Source organism: Cebus imitator, unplaced genomic scaffold, assembly GCF_001604975.1.
Source record: "Cebus imitator isolate Cc_AM_T3 unplaced genomic scaffold, Cebus_imitator-1.0 Scaffold68, whole genome shotgun sequence".
Classification (NCBI taxonomy): Eukaryota; Metazoa; Chordata; class Mammalia; order Primates; family Cebidae; genus Cebus; species Cebus imitator.
The window spans coordinates 10,047,926-10,060,849 of NW_016107383.1; the positions used below are offsets into that span (position 1 = coordinate 10,047,926).

The 12,924-nt window shown below is 42.1% G+C and overlaps 1 protein-coding gene across 1 annotated transcript in view; it reads left to right on the forward strand.

Moving 5' to 3' along the window:
• FER1L6 (fer-1 like family member 6) overlaps positions 1–12,924 on the forward strand; it is a 157,818-nt gene that overhangs the window by 126,128 nt on the left and 18,766 nt on the right. The window contains exons 33-38 of the mRNA XM_017530746.2: positions 200–360; positions 3,379–3,521; positions 5,606–5,694; positions 6,120–6,218; positions 9,383–9,624; positions 11,406–11,569. Coding sequence (XP_017386235.2) covers positions 200–360; positions 3,379–3,521; positions 5,606–5,694; positions 6,120–6,218; positions 9,383–9,624; positions 11,406–11,569 — 898 coding nt within the window. The remainder of the gene's footprint in view (positions 1–199; positions 361–3,378; positions 3,522–5,605; positions 5,695–6,119; positions 6,219–9,382; positions 9,625–11,405; positions 11,570–12,924) is intronic.

A 12,924-nucleotide genomic window follows, 5' to 3' on the forward strand; every position in this document is an offset into this window, starting at 1 on the left:
CCTTCAAAGGATTTTTCTGTCAAGCTACTCAGAAGTCTCACCTTTCAGGCAACCTGTGTTTGGCCAGAAAAGAGAGAAAACCAAGCCCCTAGCCCCAGGTGTATAGAATAGCAAGTTAAATCTGAAGGAAACTGCACAGATCATATTGGGTGGTTCTTTTAGTAGGGGCTTCAAAGTGTATCCTCCCTCCACTTTTCAGAGAAGGATACAATGCCTGGAGAGACACATCCAAACCCACTGAGATCCTCACCAAGCTCTGCAAAGACAACAAGCTGGATGGACCCTACTTTCGCCCTGGAAAAATACAGATAGGAAAACAAGTCTTTTCGGGAAAAACTGTCTTCACTGAAGAGGACACTGGTAACTCCCTGCAAAATGACCTGCTGGTGTTCCTCTTCTTTTGAAAATCCTGATTCTAGTGATATTTTGGCGTATGGGACTGTGGGACATCTAGTTATAAAAGCAATGTGGCTGGGAACGATGCCTCACGTGTGTAATCCTAGAACTTTGGGAGGCCGAGGTGGGTGGATCACTTTAGGTCAGGAGTTCGAGAACAGCCTGTCTAACATGGTGAAACCCTCTCTGTACTAAAAACACAAACATCAGCTATGTGTGCTGGTGGGTGCCTGTAATCCCAGCTGCTCAGGAGCCTGAGCCACAAGAATCACTCGAACCAGGAGGTGGAGGTTGCAGTGAGCAGAGATTGTACCATTGCACTCCAGCCTGGACAACACAGTGAGATTCAGTCTCAAGAAAAAGAGTAATGCATGCTCACAGTGGAAAATGTGGAAAAGCAAAGAGAATAATGAACATCCCTCTTAATCCCCAAGTCCAGATACAACCATGCTGCTTGCTGGCATATTTTCTTACACTTGTCTGTGTGTGAGTGAGAATATATCAAATTTTTACAGAATTATGCATATAGTATTGTGCCCAGCTTTTAAAATTTTCCATAGATTATAATGATTCTCCTTTGTTCTTTGAAATGATCAGTGATGATATGCCTTTTTATGGCTATGCCATTTATTTACATTGTTTTTTTTTTTTTTTTAGTGACAATGAGATAATGAACTTCCTTATACATATTTTTGTGTGTTTCCGATATTTCTGTAGTATAGCTCACAGAAGTAGAATTGTTGTGTCAGAAGGTGGGCAATAGCCTTGAGGTGAATATTATATAGCATAAATAATTCAACACTACCCAAATTACCCCCATAAATGTTATACCAATAACTATCCTATTTTAACACCAAGTAGTAGATTTTCCACATGAGCATCATGGGACATAACACAAAGATCCCAGAGAGCTTCCATAAATTTAGAGTGAGGGAAAAAAATCACATTTACTTTAATGATATGGCGCAGTTCTCATACTGTCACACTATATTAGTTTGTTCTTGCATTGCTATGAAGAAATGCCTGAGACTGTGTAATTTCTAAAGAAAAGAGGTTTAATTGGCTCACGGTTCTGCAGGCTCTATAGGAAGCATGGCAGCATCTGCCTGGCTTCTGCAGAGGCCTCAGAAAACCTGCAATCATGACGGAAGGCAAACACAAAGCCAGCACAACACTCACATGGCCAGAGCGGGAAGAAGAGGGAAAGTGGGGAAGTGCTACACATTTTTAAACAATCAGATCTTGTGGGAACTCTATCATGAGAACAGCACTAGGGGGATTGTGCTAAACCATTCATGAGAAACTGCCCCCATGATCCAGTCACCTTCCCACCAGCCCCTACCTCCAACACTGAGGATTACAGTTCAACATGAGATTCGGGCAGAGACACAGACCCAAACCACATCACTCACCCATGCATTTGATGCTTTAAAGTGTCCCTTTGAACACTTTAAAGTTCAGTGCTTTTGATGCAATGAGCCCAATAAAGGGCCTGGGTCATTGCATCAAAAGTACTAACCAGACATAGGATGGTTTGATGCTATGTTGACCCTACCGCTTTGATACCAAGATTTCCTTTTATCTTGTTATTTCAAGCCCAGAAACCCATTGAAGGTTCTTACATGCAGATTATTGATATTTAGATAGGATATTAATGATATATTGAGAAAAATACTTATTCGCAATATACTCTATTAAGCCAATTTAGTTCTTTGGTCAGTATTCTAAGTGATTAAACAATTACCACTTTTTTACCCACTAGAAGTCTGAAATTAAGTTCATAAGATTAGTCCCTGGCTGCTTAAACTTTGACAAAGATTTATTCATTGATTTCTTGTTTGTTGTTATCAACTTTTACTGATAGTAATTATCGCTATTGGGAGATTTCTTTTGTGACCCCTTTTTTAATTTTTGTGGGTATGTCATAGGTATTTACGGGGTAAATAAAACATAAAACATCTTTATACAGGCATGCAATGTGTAATAGTCACAATCACATCATGTAAAATGGGGCATTGTGGCCCCTTTTTCTAAAGACAAGTTCAATTTTCCTATATCAAATTAGGCCTCCGTAAGCTTTGTCAAGATTTTATTCTTTCAACAATTTTTGTCTTGTTTTGTAAGTATCGTTTCCACCTGCAGTTTTTATCATGAATAACCTTCTTTGGTAGAATGGCAGATGAGAGGACATTTCCTTCAGGTGGGTGTTGGTAGAAGAGAAATCTCAAGACACCCTGAGAAGACAAAAGACGTCCCTCTGGATGGACATCAGGTCCATTTCACCACCTCGCTTAGGGCCACCCTGATTCTCCAGGTTGCCTCACAGTATGTTAGTAAACAGATTTAGACCTCCAAAAATGTACCGTCTCCAGTACTTTGAAGCCATGCTTATAATCTGTAGATCTTAGGGAGTGGGTGGAGCCACTGCTCCAGGACCAAGACCCGCTCTCTGGGTCCTCTTGTGAACCAGCCTCTTTTCCCTCTCTCTAAACTGTCCCCTTTCCTTTCTCTCTATCTCCACCTCTTTACAACCTTACTTTTTTTTCTGTTTTTTTTTTTTAATCTTTCCCTGTTTCTTGGTACATTTATTTATTTATTTTGAGAGAGTCCCTGCTCTGTTGCCCAGGCTGGAGTGCAGTGGTGCGATCTCAGCTCACTACAACCTCTGTGTCCTGGGTTCAAGCGATTCTCCTGCCTCAGCCTACTGAGTACCTGGGATTACAGGCGCATGCCACTATGCCTGGCTAATTTTTTGTAATTTTAGTAGAGACAGGGTTTTGCCATGTTGGCCAGGCTGGTCTTGAACTCCTGACCTGAAGTGATCTGCCCACCTTGGCCTCCCAAAGCACTGGGATTACAGGTGTGAACCACTGCACCTAGACCCTTGGTACATTTAAATAAGCCTGTAAAGGAAGTGTTTAAAAATGCATCTGGCCACTCATCACAACATCTGACAAGTTTCTTTGTCTTTCCTTCCTGCAGATGAGACAGTGGAGTCTTATGAACACCTGGCCCTGAAGGTTTTACACTCTTGGGAGGATATCCCGGAAGTCGGGTGCAGGCTGGTTCCCGAGCACATAGAAACTCGGCCGCTGTACCACAAAGATAAGCCAGGAATGGAGCAGGTAGTGGGCAAGACGTTTCTGGCCTTTAAAGTTAATCTTGTGTACCCTAGAGTAATGGTTTTCACCTAGGAACAATTTTGACCTTCTTCCCTCAGGAACATTTAGCAATGTCTGGAATCATTTTGTGTTGTCACAAGTTGGTGGGGTTGCTACTGGCATATAGTTGATAGAGGCCAAGGATGCTGCTAAATTAAACATCCTAGAAAACACAAGATAGGTTCCCTCCAACAAGGAATTATCCAGCCTAAAATATCCAGTCAATAATGCTGAGTTTGTGAAGTGCTGCCCTGGAGTCAGTGTTCAATTTAGTACTGCTTTTTATGATTTGAGTTACCAAACTCTTTTGGAAGAATACTAGATATTTGAATAACTTAAAAACCGATTGGGTATGCCCAGGACTTTGTCCAAAATCTATCGGTAACCACACAGCCTAGTAATAACACACAGACACACACACACAGTTTTCCCAGAGAAGCAATAGGTGGTAGCTTACCTTAAGGAACTAGCAAGAAGAAGCTGTGTGGAAAAAATACCTAGAGAGCTTGGCTAGGAATCAGAAGGGAAGAGAAGATAAACTTTGTTAAGAGCCTTCGGTTACTAGGACCTTTACATAAATTATCTCAGCTATTTAGGATGACCATAGAATTGTTGATCCAAACTGGGGCCATTTGGGAGTAAGTAAGTGAGGGCACTGTTAATAATCAAGCTGGATTTTCCTAGACAAACAGGGGTGTGTGCGTCACCTTCCTCTTATTCCTTAACGCAGCCTCAGGATGGGCTTATGAGGCTATTGAGGTTCAGAGGGCCCAGCTAATTTGCTCCGAATTACTCAGTTGGTGAGTAGTAAAGATGGGATTTAGCCCAGGCAATTTGCATCCCTGCCCCACGCTATGCCCACACCACAAGCCAGCTTCTGTCCAGCTCTGGGCTCACTATGTGGCAGACAACTCATGTGAGTTTGATTATAATGGGTCAGGAACACTCACCCTGCTATCCCAGAGGTATTGGGATATAGACCTGGTGATTGCACGTGTGGAGGGGCACATTGAGAGCGTAAACCATTATCACATGTAGAAGCTTATGATTGTTTCCTAAAATTCACTGCCTGGTGTTCGAAATCTTTTGGTTACTAGGATCCTTCATTTGGCTGGTCAGCTGTGGCTCTTTTATTAAGGGTAATTATTAACATGCTTTAGAAAATAAATCATCCCACTTTCCTATATTGAATTGGTTATCTTCCCAAATGCTAAATCTTTGCTTACATTTTCTCTTCCTCTGAAGAGTCATTGTTTTCTAGCCAAAGCCCCTTCCTCATCCAAATCCTGCATAATCTTCATGCTCTGGTGGAGCCCCACCTCATCGTTATAAAATCCACCTAATTCTTAGAATGTATACAACAGAGCTGAGCATGGAATCCACAGGGCTTCTCACATGGACCCTTAAATCTCTTGTACCAGGGTAAAATCTGATGTATGCAGTTCAAGGCAATGGATGGGAGGCTCTCTTCTGCACTAATTAGCCACAGAACTTCAGATAAATTTTGTTGACTTCTCTGAGCCTTAGTTTATGTGTAGAACCGAATCCTGGCTGGGGTGAACGTTAACAGAGATAATAGATATAAAGGTACATTTAAGCATATTTGTGACAGATGGGATTATCATCTTTTTAATCCTTACGGGTTTGCAGAAAGGGCAAGGTCTTGGAGGTCAACACACAAGGGTTGAATCTAAACTCTGCTGCATACTATTAAACATGGGCAAAATGTTTATTCGTCTGTCAGATAGGAATAATAACATCTACCCAGTGGGTATATTGCAAGAGTTAATAAGACAGTGTGTGTCAAGTACACAGATAGCACTGTGTCTACCACCTAGTTGATGCTCACCCTTCACCTACTCTTAAATTATGCTCTAATTCCTAAAAAACAAATTGTCAACAGATATGCTAAATAGACATCTATAAAACTACCAGGCTGTACTTAATACCCATTTCAACTAAAGGGGTGTTATAAAACCATGAATAATCAATACCCATGTCCTCCAGCCCCTTCCAAAAGCTAAAGAAGACATTTTTTCCTTAACAAGGGCCGCCTGCAGATGTGGGTAGACATGTTTCCCAAGGATATGCCTCAACCTGGACCTCCTGTTGACATCTCTCCAAGGCGACCCAAAGGGTATGTCAGCTGCAGCCCCAGCTTTAGGGGAAGAGACCAGGGTAGCAGAAGAAAGAATCATGACATTTTATCTGGTGTCTGACAGCTTACCTGATAATTATACCTCACTATCTACCTAGTCAGTTTTCAAGGGTCTGGCGGTAGCCCCTGTCTTAAGAGAGGGGCTTCTGAGTTTCCAGTTCCTCATCTGAAAAATGCTGGGTAATAAAAGGAAGATCTGCTCAGTGTAATTTGTGTCCTTGATGGTTCTATGGTCTCCAGCTGGGATACTTGGTTCTGATGGAACCAAGCCCCTGAATGCTGATATTTCTGAACTTGGCAAACTTAAGGAAACTTACAGACCAAAGGCAATACTAGAACCACACAGACACCAATTGACTCAGCTTTCAAGGTCATGAACCTAATGCTTCCTTCTCTCACCCCAGATATGAATTGAGAGTGACCATCTGGAACACTGAAGATGTCATTTTAGAGGATGAGAATATCTTCACAGGCCAAAAATCAAGTGATATTTATGTGAAAGGGTAAGGTTATCAGCAAACTTCAACCTCCCGTTTCCTCCCATCCTCACCTTTTTAAACCCTAACCAAATCTATGCCTCATGGAGGATACTAATCCCACAGCCCAGAAAAGGAGCCATCTTCCTTTGTTAGATAAGGCCACTTTTTGTCTAATATTTGTCTTATTTGGTCATTTTGCTAGAAATTATTAGCTTTTAAAAGTATTTTTATGAGAAACTCTTACATATACATCTTTCAGTTAAACACTGGATACCTAAACTTATTCAGTGACATTCCAGTCACACTTCCACCTTTAAACAGAAGGAAGCAGAGTGATGTGGTGTCATCATGAAAGATTAATATGTTGTGCAGATTGTAAAGCTAATGCAAAAGCTAAAATTTAGACCTTCTTGTTTGCTAGAGGAATTGATTTTTTAAAAAGATACAACCTAAGACCCAGGGAAGCATTTCATATATCCCTTACATCTCGGCTCTGCTTCCTTTTGGTCACTAGTCAGGGAACGGGATGGTGGTACAGCGTGAGACGAAAGGTGATTTAAATCTGTAACGAAAACCCATCTCAGCATGAGGCTCTATCTCTTTGCCTTCCACAAACAGGAAGTATTCTGTCTCCAGTACACATATTATCAGTGATTTGCAGTCATACCACATCCAGTGGTTCAAAATTCCTGTCTTTTTCATAATAAAAATATAGAAGTGAGTTAAATGTTTACAAAGCAGGAGTAATAGAAGGAGCATGACCCAAAATGAATAAGATTTTAACAAGTGTACTTAAGATCCTCTGAAATTGCTGTCTTATCACCAGTTTAGGAAAGATGCATGTGGCCTGTAAATAGATATTTCACTATGGCCTGAAATAGGAAAGATTCTGAGAGAGTCCAGGCTGACTTTCAGAAGCTGGCCTTCTGGAACATGTGATGGAGATGTTTGTTCACTCTCTTGGTCGCCTTCCCTCCCACTTCAGTCTGGCTTCCTCCATAATATTCCACCACAGCAGGTCTTGCTAAAGTGACGGTGCTCTCCATTTTGCTAAATCTAATAGTCTTGTGTTTTTAAAAATTAATCCTTATCTTATTTCCCTCTAAGAAGCATTTGTCACACCTAAGCACTTCTTTTTAAAACACTTTCTTGCCTTAACATCTGTAGCATCACATGCTCTGTTTTTTCTCTTATCCCCTTGGTCACTTCTTGTTTGTATCCTTTGAAAACTCATTTTCTGCCATCTGGCAGTTAAATAGCTCATAGCATTGTCCTGGGCCAACTTCTCATCTCCCACTATTTTGTCTCTGCCATTTTCAACTAACACTTCACTTGAATCAAGTGGTTCAAATAACCAATGGCTTCAGTTGTCACCTTTTAATTTCCATGTTTGACAACTCCTGTTCCCACTGTGTCTACCTACTTAGATTCTGCAAAAGCAGCACCTCAAACCAAACAAGTCTTAAAACAAGACGTCCTTACAATGCTGTTTCTTCTCTAGGGTTTCTTATCTCAGTGACTGGCACCATCATCCCCTGGGTTGAGAACCCCAAATCTATAGACTCTCTCCTCACTGACTTCCTCATTTCCAATGTGCCATCAGAGCTTGCCCATTTCCCCTCCCAAGTGACCATCAGCACCTGTTCATCCTCTCCATCTTTGCCACACCATTGTCCTTTTCTCTGCCATCTCTTTCTGGGTTGGGATCACAGCAATACCAATGCCATCCAGATTTGCCTCTCCAAATTCATTCTAGCCCTCCAATAATGTGTTCTGTGTTTAAACATGAGCTATCTTTTCAAAACACAATCTGATCATGTCAGCCCTGTACTTAAAACCCTTGACATCTCTTTGTCTCTGAACAGAGATTCAAATCATTAATACATTCTAAATTATCCCCTATAACTAGCCCTTGTCTCTCTCTCCAGCCTCATTTCATAGCACACTCCCCCTTGTTCTCTGCAAGAAGAACTGAGAAGAAAGACCTTCTAGAATCCTTACTTCTTCTTCTATGGGGCCTTTGCACGTCTCTCTCTGGTGACTTCTGCCACTTACATCCCGCTCTCCCCTTTCCCCTATGACTATAGTTCCATGAAGCAAGGATCATCTCTGTTTCTCCCTAACTCTTTCCTGGCGTCAAGCTCTCTTATTGCCTCAGAACAGACACTACAAATGTATTGGCTGAGTGAACACCATCTTTAACTAAATAATTGGGTCCATATCCTGAGTGGTGCCACTTCTCTGTGAAGAGAAATGCCTTCACTCTCCTCTTCCCTGCCCTGGGAAGGAGGGAGTCAGATTTCACAAACCACATGGTTTGAAATTATCAACTAGTTTGCATTAAAAATACTTATTTTCTCAATTAATTGACAGACAAAGTAGTAGGGATAAATGTACTAATTGTAACTTACATTATGCCGGGGATAGAGGTGGAAGACAGATAATACTAAGAAGAAAGAACATGATAGATAATTTGGAGTGTCTAAGGCACTTTTAGGCATCATCTCACGTAAATTTTCAGAACAATCCTATAAACTAGGTGCTATAATTGCTTCCAGTGTACAGATGAAATAGGCACAGGGAGGTTAGATAACTTATCTACGGCTGCACAGTAAGTGCTGCAGTCAGAGCTGGAATCCAGATGGGTGCAGGCACCCTCCATGCCACACCAATCCAGGCCTACTGGGCTTTCTAGGCCTAGAACCAGGGAGGAGGGGACCAATTATATCTGATGGCACAGGTCTGACAACACAAGTGTGGTATAGACTCTATACCAGCCCGGTGCAGGCCTGACGGCACAGGTCCACAGCAGCCCAATGTCAGAGTCCTCAGTGTGGTGGGTAATCTTGTTCTAACACTCAAGTATAGATGAAAGAGATTCAGAGTACACTTTCACTTCCTATTTCCTGAATTTTCCGTCTTGATTGCATGGAGCTTCAGATCTACATAAGCAATTGAAGACCCTTCCCCACCTTGCCTTGAAATGAGTCTTTTTTCTGTTATGGCAGATCCTCTGACCCCTATTTTACTCTTTCGAGTTAAAAATGGAAACTTCCAACTGAATCCAATTATAATGATTTTAAAACTATGATCTGTGACCACACTGAAATGAGCTAAATCGCTCATGATTATACTGATGCCTGGAGAACGTACTCTGAGGGTTTAAATTCTTTTGAATCTTTTTTCAGATGGTTAAAGGGTTTGGAGGATGACAAGCAGGAGACAGACGTGCATTACAACTCCCTGACTGGAGAGGGTAACTTCAACTGGCGCTTCCTGTTTCCATTCCAGTATCTCCCAGCTGAGAAGCAAATGGTCATTACCAAGAGAGAGAACATTTTCTCTTTAGAGAAGATGGAGTGTAAGACTCCTGCTGTGTTGGTGCTGCAGGTTTGGGATTTTGAAAGGCTGTCCTCAGATGACTTCTTGGGTAAGCCAGTGGCTTTATCAAGCACATATTAATGTTAAGGTTTTGTCTCAGCTTTTGAAGAGCTTGGTCTGATTTAGTCACAAGACTAATAATTTCAGCACTGTCTGATAGCAAAAACTTGGAAGCATCCCAAAGAGCCATTAATAGGACTGGCTAAATGAGTGATGGTGCATCCATATGATGGACCACTGCATATGCCAAAAGACCGAAGTTGATCATTGCTCTATCACTAAAAGGTCATTAAACTTTGAGCTCATTACTGGCCTGCTCTGTGCCTCAGTTGTAAAATGAGGACAGTAATATTACATACTGTAGAGTGGGGCGGAGCTGTAAATGTGATAACACAATTAAAGAGCACTCCATAGTACCTCACACATAGTAATCACTTGTAAACCAAAAAGTATCTGAGACAAGTCTCAATCAATTTAGAAGTTTATTTTGCCAAGAATAAGGACATGCCTGTGGCATAGCCTCAGGAAGTCTTGATGACATATGCCAAAAGTAGTCAGCCCTCAACTTAGTTTCATACCTTTTAGGGAGATGTGAGACATCAGTCAATACATGTAAGATGTACATTGATTTGGTCTGGAAAGGCAGAGAAACTGGAAGTGGGGGCTTCCAGGTCGTAGACAGATTCAAAGGTTTTCCAATTGGAAATTAGTTGAGTTATTATTAAAGACCTGGAATCAATAGAAAGGAATGTCTGCATTATGATGAGAGGTTGTGAAGACCAAGGTTTCTTCATGCATATGAAGCCTCAAGGTAGCAGGCTTCAGAGAGGATAGATGATCAGACTTGAAGAGCCTATTCCCAGTTTTAAGGTCTTTGTTGATGTTAATGGTAATGAGGCATGTCTGACTCCCCTTTCCTATCAATGTCCTGCACTAGTTTTTCAGGTTAATTTTAGAATGGCCTTGGCAGACAGGAGGAGTCCATTCAGATGGTTGGGGGACTTAAAGTTTTATTTTTGGTTTACATACTCAACAGGCGATAAACCTGCAAACGTTAAAAATATGGGAATATCTAATGAATTGGAAAGTTGTACAGGATGCATTAAGTAAAAAGAGAAAAATCTCATCTCTGTAAACTATATGCATAGGAGAAAGGGACAGCCATAGGCTGAAAGAAAGGGCTAAGCCCCAATACACAGAGCAGTGGTCAACATTTTAGGAATGAAGTTATAGAAAATTTTTCCATTCTCATGTTTTTGCCCATGAGTATGCCCTAAATTTTTCATGTTTAATAGGAAAAAATGGTTAAAGAGATACAGAACTCATGGCAATACCTTACTCTGCCTCATGTTCATTCGTTGGAAAAACAGTGTTGGGAACCCACTGAGGTTCACCTCCTGTCCTGAAGAGTAGATACAAGGACAATAAGACTAGTCTCTGACCTGGAGGGGTTTAGTGGACACCAAGAGGGAGGTGAAGTAGGGCGAGGAGGCTCTCATGGGGCTGTCAGTGCTAAAGTAGGGGAAGGCTACAGCCAATAATCCAGGCTCAGGAAGCAGAGGAGGTGCCCGGCAGTGATGTTACCTGCAACTGAGGCTTGCAAGTTAAGTTTTTCCCTTCTACCTGCTACCATGTGATTACTTTTTTGATGGCACCAAATGTGTCTCCGTCCTATTTGTACTCCCAATACCTAGCACATAGTTGTGATCCAATATAGTACTGACTGAATGACTAGGAAGTGAAGGGTAAATGAATGAGGATGATGAATGGAAAGCTCTTACGTAACCTTCAGAAAATACTTCCCTAACTGTTACAGTCATCTCTCCACAGGCACCCTGGAAATGAACCTCAACAGTTTCCCTCGAGCAGCTAAGTCTGCCAAAGCCTGCGATCTCGCCAAGTTTGAAAATGCAAGTGAGGAGAACAAGATCTCTATATTCCAGCAAAAACGTGTGCGTGGCTGGTGGCCTTTTTCTAAAAGCAAAGAACTCACAGTAAGTGATAGCTATTGGAGGTGGAGGGCATGGGGGCGTCATGCTCTTCCAATGAGTCATTTTGTGAACTTCAAGTAAAATGCCTTGAAATGACATGAAACCTTCGTGCAGAGATTCTGCTAAGAAGCAAGCATTTTTAAAGTTTCATAAATGCAGGAAGACTTCGCTCTCTATGCTGAGGCGATTTTCTGTCTTTATGGCCTGAACTTATGCCCCTGGCATTAATTCTTTTTTCAACATTTCTTAAGATTATGCATAAAGTCCTGAGTAATGTACAGTTTCAATGCAATTACCTTATGCCTTCATCCTCAAATATAAGACATGATGTAAAAAGTGATCCATCCTTTCAAAAGAAGGTGACAGCAGAAGAAGCCATTTATCCCTTTCCATGAATTGCCCACTTCTTGCAAATGCATGTCAGACTGTGTGGCATGCGTTTTCAGGAATTTTTGACCTTTCACAAATATTGGGAAGACAGTTTCTTTTCCTGTTTTTTCAGCTCCCTCACTGAGGCAGCAGGAATGACATAGCGAGGCTGGGAAAAGGCACTCAGACTAATGGCAGGGTCTTTTTTCTGCTGTTAGCCTCCCCTTGGGATGAGTGCATTCTGCTCTCTGCTTCTAGTGCCTTGTGGCAAAAGCACACCTAGGGCAGGATTTTTCTGGTAGCAGCTCTGGATAGAGACCAATTTCTCTGTTTCTGCTCTGGGGATCCAGTGAGTGTGAAGCAGAGATTCCCTTTGTACCTCTTTGGGGAAATGGCAGCTGCTGGTCTGACCTCTTGGTGTCTAGTTTTATTATGTTTTCTGAGAGTTTGTCTCTTCCCTCCATTCTTAATTGGATCCCTTTGATTGGTGAGCTTGCTGGGGAGGCTCCAGCCAGTTTCAGTTCCCCTCAAGTACTTACTTAATGAGGGCTTACTACATGCCAGCCTCTGGGCTTGGTTCTGGGCAATCAATATTTGTTGGATGCATGAATAAAACCACAAATGAATGAGTCATAGCCTCTGCTCCAAGTCACGGCCTCTGTTCTCAGAGTGAGAGGGACAAACAGGTCAACAGCCAATCATGTGTGGAATAACCAAGGTGTGAAAGGCAGGGAAGGAACAGAGAGGTGGGAGGGATGCAATTGTCTTGATGGAGTTGAGGGTTCAAACAGGACAAAGGGGATCCAAGATGGCCGTTTAGGAACAGCTCAGGATTGCAGCTCCCAGTGAAAGCACAGAGGGTGAGTGGACGCCGCGTTTTTATTGCCCACAGACTAGGAAATTCCCGGGCAGAGGTGCTCCACGGTCGCCAGCGCGGCTGTTGCGGCCAGTGCGGCTGTGCCGGCCAGCGCCGCTGCTTTGCCCCGCGC